The sequence below is a fragment of the Sinocyclocheilus rhinocerous genome, unplaced genomic scaffold (assembly GCF_001515625.1).
Source record: "Sinocyclocheilus rhinocerous isolate Xijiao unplaced genomic scaffold, SAMN03320098_v1.1 scaffold2061, whole genome shotgun sequence".
Taxonomy (NCBI): domain Eukaryota; kingdom Metazoa; phylum Chordata; class Actinopteri; order Cypriniformes; family Cyprinidae; genus Sinocyclocheilus; species Sinocyclocheilus rhinocerous.
In genome coordinates this window covers 110,089-117,116 of record NW_015633531.1, presented here as the reverse complement: position 1 = coordinate 117,116, position 7,028 = coordinate 110,089, and the positions used below count along the sequence as shown (strand labels likewise).

The 7,028-nt window shown below is 34.9% G+C and overlaps 1 protein-coding gene across 1 annotated transcript in view; it reads left to right on the top strand.

Moving 5' to 3' along the window:
- The window catches only part of LOC107744220 (plexin-B2-like), a 125,798-nt gene that overhangs the window by 87,240 nt on the left and 31,530 nt on the right, over positions 1-7,028 (top strand). Inside the window, exons 6-10 of the mRNA XM_016557747.1 lie at positions 631-757; positions 1,249-1,405; positions 3,046-3,157; positions 3,586-3,697; positions 5,950-6,051. Coding sequence (XP_016413233.1) covers positions 631-757; positions 1,249-1,405; positions 3,046-3,157; positions 3,586-3,697; positions 5,950-6,051 — 610 coding nt within the window. The remainder of the gene's footprint in view (positions 1-630; positions 758-1,248; positions 1,406-3,045; positions 3,158-3,585; positions 3,698-5,949; positions 6,052-7,028) is intronic.

The window sequence follows — 7,028 nt, the reverse complement described above, 5'->3', positions numbered from 1 at the left end:
GACTAAAAATACATTCAATCAGTCATCGCTCCCAAAATGAATTCAACGGGTCATCTTGTTAATGCTATAAATGAATTACAACAATAAAAGAAAATTTCATCATGAACATACATGAACAACAATATCACATTCAACCACAGAAATTCCAAAATGACATTTCCCTTACATTCAACTTCCAAAAGCGCATTCATCTTTGCCATGTTACATTAATTTAGTTGGAGACTGCCGTTTGTCGCAGTTTGGAAAGAAAGGGAGAAAACATGACAGAATAACTTGGCGGATATCGCATTTTGCGTAAAATTTAAAATTGACTTTTCAATACCGACCAGATACAATGCTGATTTTGACGGAAACTCAATTTAAAAAAAAAAAAGGCGTTTATCGCGATTTGGAACCAAACTCTTCATATTTACATACAGTTTCTAGTTATGTTACTGTAAGTATAAATAGAAATATTATTTTTATCGAACCAATTGAATTCATGATTTTATTGTATTATTTACAGAATACAAAATTGCAGTGTACAGACTCAATTATTGTGTTTTCCCTGAACATAAGTGTTGTATTATAATGTTGTTGTATTTAATTGCATGAGGAGTGTTATGTTATAATGCGTTATTGATTGCGTAGATGCACCAGGAGATCGGAGTGCAGTCGCGCGGAGGAAAAAAACGGTTGGCTGTGGAGTCCGACCCAACAGTGTGTGAAAATCGTCTCTTTCCACCCGCCAAATCTCAGCTGCTTGAAGTCCCAGCAGGTACCAGGCTGAGTGTTGCAGACACAATTACCAGAGTCTTATTTTTAAACCAGACTGCTCAGCGCTGATTATGAGAAAAGCTGAGCATGACTCCCACACAATGAGGCCATATTGGTGAACAGACGGTGAAAACACAATGGGCGCTGATGGTGTGTTTAGAATGCTGTTGTGAAGGTGCTGCCATTGTGTTTTGCGCTTCAATGCAGTACGTTCTCTGATTACGGGATGTGTGTATTAAGAGGGCGCTTCTAGCTGTTTTATTGAGAGAAAAGTTGTTATTTGTTCAAGAACATTCTTATGAAATCTTAACAGTTATTCAGACAAAGTTTGGAAGTGTTATTTTGGAATGCATGGAATAAACACAAAGCAGTCACCTCACTGTAATCTGTATATACAGTATGTAATAGTATCAAAGATTTCGGATTGAAATGATGGATTGTTTTGCTCCTTTCTCTCATATCAGAGTTGAGAGTTTGTTAAATGTCCCTCAGGTTGAGATAAACGTCCGAGCGCTGCCGATCCTCAGAGATTCAGACCGTATCCACTGCGCCTTCGGCTCTTATCAGAGCAACGGCAGGATGGTGGACGGCCGAATCAGTTGCCGCTTACCTGAACAGCATCTTATACCAGCGACACCTGCGCACCAAGGTACGTCACAACACAGGACCCTGAATGAACAGTTTAGTACCCTAGTCCTAATGAAGGGCTATCTGTTCCTGAAAGCTTCTCATTTTGTATTACATTTCAATTACATTTACTTGCAATTTTCATTAAATTATTTAATGAATAATTACTACATTAAATTGATTATTAAATTAAATTATTAATAAATAATTATTCAATATTTTATTATTATTATTATTATTTTATTTATTTATTTGGCTACAGTTGTTATGTTCCAGAATGATGTGGCTTTTAAAGCAATAGTTTAAATTTAAGATGTTATATTATTTTTGTGTATTTATAATACATGCTATTACTAGGGATGCACCGAAATGAAAATTCTTGACCGAAGCCAAACAAAATGAAACACTGGGCCGAAGGCCGAACACAGTTTTTCACGTTTTTTCCCCCATTTTGCCAATTTTTTCACCATTGCATAAATTAAATAGCCAAAATGTGCTTTTTACTGTTTTGTCTTGCTTTTCAAAGAAAAAATCATTTACAAAACAACAATTTAAAAATATTTACTTAACATTTTTTAACATTCTAGCAGACATTATACCAATAAAACACAACTTAACTTAAAATTAATAAGTTAGTAAAATAATATTTTTTGTCCATTTTTTAGACCCCCTTCTTGAATCAGGCTTGTATTTTTGCGTCGTTTCGCTTATTTGGCCGAACACCGAAAGAGCTTTTTTTGCTATTTTCGGACAAATAATTTCGGTTGCCGAACATTCGGTGCATCCCTAGTTATTACCATTAATACCATTAATAAAAGCAATAAGGTGTTGTTCATAATAAATCATTTTTAATATCTTTTTATCTTATTATTCTTATGTTTAATTTTTTATTCATTTATCTTTTAAACAATTATTTAAAATTATTATTATTATTATTACTAGAATTATTAGAATTCATATAATGTTGCAGTCCAGTTCTTTTAATGGTGCAGAATTATGTGGGGTTTAAAGCAATAGTCTAACTTAAATAATATTATAATAATAAAGTTTTTTAAATTAAAATATTTGAATTATTTTTTTATTCGTAATAAACAAATTTTTTTTTTTTTCATTTTATTTTATTATAATTGTCATGTTCAAAATATGAAAGTACAATGTATTTTAATGTTTAATTGTTTTTCTATTCATTATTTTATTATTTGATTTATTTTATTATTTTCATGCTATTTCAAACCTATATTTTGTTATTATCATGAAATTTCGCGCTGGTTTTCAGCTTTTTATAGTGACCACATCTGTCAAGCTACTAAAAGAGCAAAAAAAATCACCATAAAAGAAGTCAGTCTGGCTAATCTTCTCCTCCGTTTAGCTGTCTAACTTGTGAACGAATCACTCTTTTAAGTTGATTCTTTCCCCTGAATCAGTTGATTTGGTTAAAAAATCAGACCGATCCAGTTCAACTCATTATGACATTTCAGTCTGTTCCTTATGCAGTCCTTTCGATACTTGAAATATAGTTCATATAGTCATAAGAACTACTTCAAGTCCACTTACAATGTTCATCAGGGTTTCTTAAGACTGTTTTGCTACTGTGTCTTTAAGAGTTTGAGGCTGATGACCTTTGCTGTGATTGGCTAACCTTCTCCTGTGCATTTTTTGCAGATTTCGTGGCGGTTCCAGTCCACGTCTTTGTGAACGGTAGCGTGGAGGTGGCTTCCAGCGAGTACAAGTTCTACAACTGCGCAGCGACAGTCCGGAAAGCAGAAAATACGCCGTACGTTTGCTGTCTGGACTCCTATTGTCAGCGAGTGTGTGTCTCCGCTTTATGCTGACACCACTGTGTGTATAATGAATACGAGCATCTGTAACGATGAGGTTTACTCATAAATTGTAATGCATCACTGAAGCTGGAATTGAATTTGCTTCTGTAGAGACTTGCTTACGTTTTTTTTTTTTTCCCCTCCAAGAGCAGGAAATTGCTTTCGTTTCTCATTCATTCATCACACATGAAAGTCGATCTCTCATCTCTTTTTTCCCCTTCTCCTTGTGTTTTTAAGAGCTCTGGGACTTTGCTGATGAGTATTATTTGAAGTGCACCGGGACTATATGCTTTTACTCCAAACATTTAGACACTGATGAAAAATGTAACTAGAACTCTGATTTGAAACCTCTGCTTTAATCGCTCCGCGTGTTTCTACGCAGATGCACATCCTGTGTAAGCAGCGCTTGGGGATGTCAGTGGAACATTGCGGCGCATACCTGCACGGATCTGAGCGACGCAGAAACCGGCGCCAATATAATCAAACACAGACAGGTACTGAACAGAGAATCCAATGAGCTCACATGCACCATTTTCTTCCTTTTTATCAGTATTACAGTCTATTACACGCCTCACTTAGTACACATACACTACCGGTCAGAAAGGGTTTTTTTGTAAAGAAATTAATACTTTTATTCTGTAAGAATGCATTAAATTGGTCAAAAGTAAAACATTTATAATATTACAAAAGATTTCTATTTCAAATACATCTTTTGAATCTTCTATTCATCAAAGAATCCTGAAATAAAAGAGAAAACTCAGCTTTGTCATCACAGGAATACATTACATTTTAAAATATATTCAAATAGAAATAAAGTTATTTCAATTGTAATAATAGTTTTTGACCAAATAAATGCAGCCTTGGTGAGCATGAGAGACTTCTTTCAAAAACGTACAAACATAATACCAACCCCAAACGTTTTACTGATTGTGTACGACACCAAAACTTCATAAAATGTATTAAATTCCAAAAATCAACCTGAAATGGTGTTCACAACCATTTTACTTCAATCTTTTTTGAAAGGAAACAGAAAGAAATGCACCTGCTAGCCATCCTTGAGTTGTTTAAACTGCCAGTGTTGTCATAATGATGTCATCTGTAATGGATAATTGTTTATGAATGCATTTGATAATGTTTTAAGGAATGGCTCACCCAAAAATAAAAATGTGCTGAAATTGTACTCACCCTTAGGCCGTCTAATATGTAGATGGGTTTGTTTTTTTCATCAGATTTGGAGAAATATGTAGCATTACATCACTTGCTCACCAATGGATCCTCTGCAGTGAATGGGTGCCGTCAGAATGAGGAATCATTCTGACGGCACCCATTCACTGCAGAGCATCCATTGGTGAGCAAGTGATGGAATGCTACATTTCTCCAAATCTGGTCTAATGAAGAAACAAACTCATCTACATCTTGGATGCAATTTTTTCATTTTTGGGTGAACTATTCCTTTAAGACCAGGAACGTCTCGGTTACGTATGTAACCCTCGTTCCCTGAAGGAGGGAACGGAGACGTCACGTCGGATGACCGACGAATTGGGATCTCGCTTAGAGGGACCAATCTACTTCGAGTGTAAACTAAACGAGCCAATGCACATTGGCATGCGATTATTGCATCCAGCTGCTGCTGATCACAGCGTGAGTATAAGTAGGCAGCAGATGCAACGCATATTCAGGTTTTCGCTGAGGAGCCGAGCCAGTGACCCGGCTGTTGTGTGCAACCCACTCGACACGGGAAACCACCACTGCTGAAGCGCCGTACCGCCAACACGAAGAGCTCTCTAAGAGCGCGCTGAACTCGTTCAGTCTTTTTCTCTCAGTAGAGTAGTCAGGAGCAGAACGATGTGATCGCTCTGCTCCGAAGCGAAAAGCTGAATATGCGTTGCATCTGCTGCCTACTTGTACTCACGCTGTGATCAGCAGCAGCTGGATGCAATAATCGCATGCCAATGTGCATTGGCTCGTTTAGTTTACACTCGAAGTAGATTGGTCCCTCTAAGCGAGATCCCAATTCGTCGGTCATCCGACGTGACGTCGAGAGTGACCGACTGAAAGGGAATGTGCATTAGGCAAATAAAAACATCTTCTAAGTATTGCAGTATTGCAGATGAGGAAACGTGCTAAAAATGACATGTATGAAAAAGCACACATCGAGTAGACGTCTCGGTGATGTATGTCTGCTATCAGCGCCATTGATTTGGGCCACTTTGATTAGTTTCATGTGATTCTCGTCTTCAAACACCAGATCCAACTGGTCTAGATGTTTTATTTATTTATTTTATTAAAACCATTTCTTGAAGCATACAGCTGAATCATTATCGATATCCAGTGCCAGCAATTTCAGAAATGGCCTTCACACTCTTTGATATTTGCTGCTTCCTGGAACAGCCACACATGGCTGATGAAATGGACACAAACTAAATGACTTTACTCTGAAAGTTTTAATGCAAAACACATTAGCTGAATCGGCAAAATAAAAACAAAATGGAGGGAAAAAATGGATTATATGCAATTATGCAATTAGACACAGTCACCAATGTCAGTGAGGATTTAATAGATTTCAGCTGTAAATAAATTGTTTTATTCATGCACGCCATCATAGTTAATGAGTTTTTCAGTTTCAATGGATGTTCATTAATTTTTGTCGGGTGTAAATTAACAATCGCTCAGAAAATTGCTGTAGATTAGTGTGGACTTCAGCAGATTCAGCTTTCCTGAGTTCTCCGTCTCCTCTGTGTTCTAGAACAAGAGCTGTCCGCGCTTCGAGAATCCAGATCCCGTCCTTATCCCGGTCGGATACAAAACCCGGATCAGTTTTGAGGGCATCAATCTGGACCCGTACAAGGTGAGTTCTGTTTACATCACATGTCATTCTTCAAGATCACAAGATCATTCAAAGTCATTAAATCAATATTTTTGTCTTGTTTTCTGACACAATTGTGTAATATCCGGGATAGAGTGAGCTGAGGCCGGGCTAGCATGAGGGGAAGCCCCAGCTTAGCGTGCGCTCAGGCCGGGATAGAGTGAGCTGAGGTGGAAAGGAAAAATTGAAATCGCATCATATGACCCCTTTAAGTAGGGCTGTTTGTTGGTTTTTTACATTTTAACACATTTTAAGTTGGTTAAAATGTGTTTGAATAAACTGCATGTGTTTATTAAGTAACCTAATTAATCACTAATAATATATTTAATATATATTAAAATATTGTATACTATAATATATAATATACTGTAATATAATATAATATACTGTAATATAATATAATATTATGTATATTTTAATATATAATATATTGAAATTACTGTAATTATTAATTGCATTACAGTTACAGAATATAAATAAAATAAAAATATTAATTAATACTAAAAGCATATATTAATGTTTATATTAATAACTTTAAGCCTTTTTAAAATAATGCAAAGACATTTTATTTATATAATCAATCATTTTTAAAATGTAAAATTGACACCCCTAATATTAAGATTGTTTTCATGTCCATTGGCAAATTATTTTATTTTATTTTATTTGTTGCTATTATTATTATTATTATTATTTATTAGAATTTTATTATTTGAATTTAATTCTTAAAACAATAAAAATATTGCCAATAAAAAACTAAAGTTCAGCATATATGAAATATTTTATATATTTGAAAAATTATATATATGTATGTGTGTGTATAAATAAATAAAAACATATATTGTCATTATTTTACAAAATTTAGATTCAAGTCAATTTTGTAATTAATTTTGTAATCAATGTTGTTTTAAAGGGATGGTTCACTGGGTTTTTTCTAGGCTTGATTGTGTTTATGGGGTGCA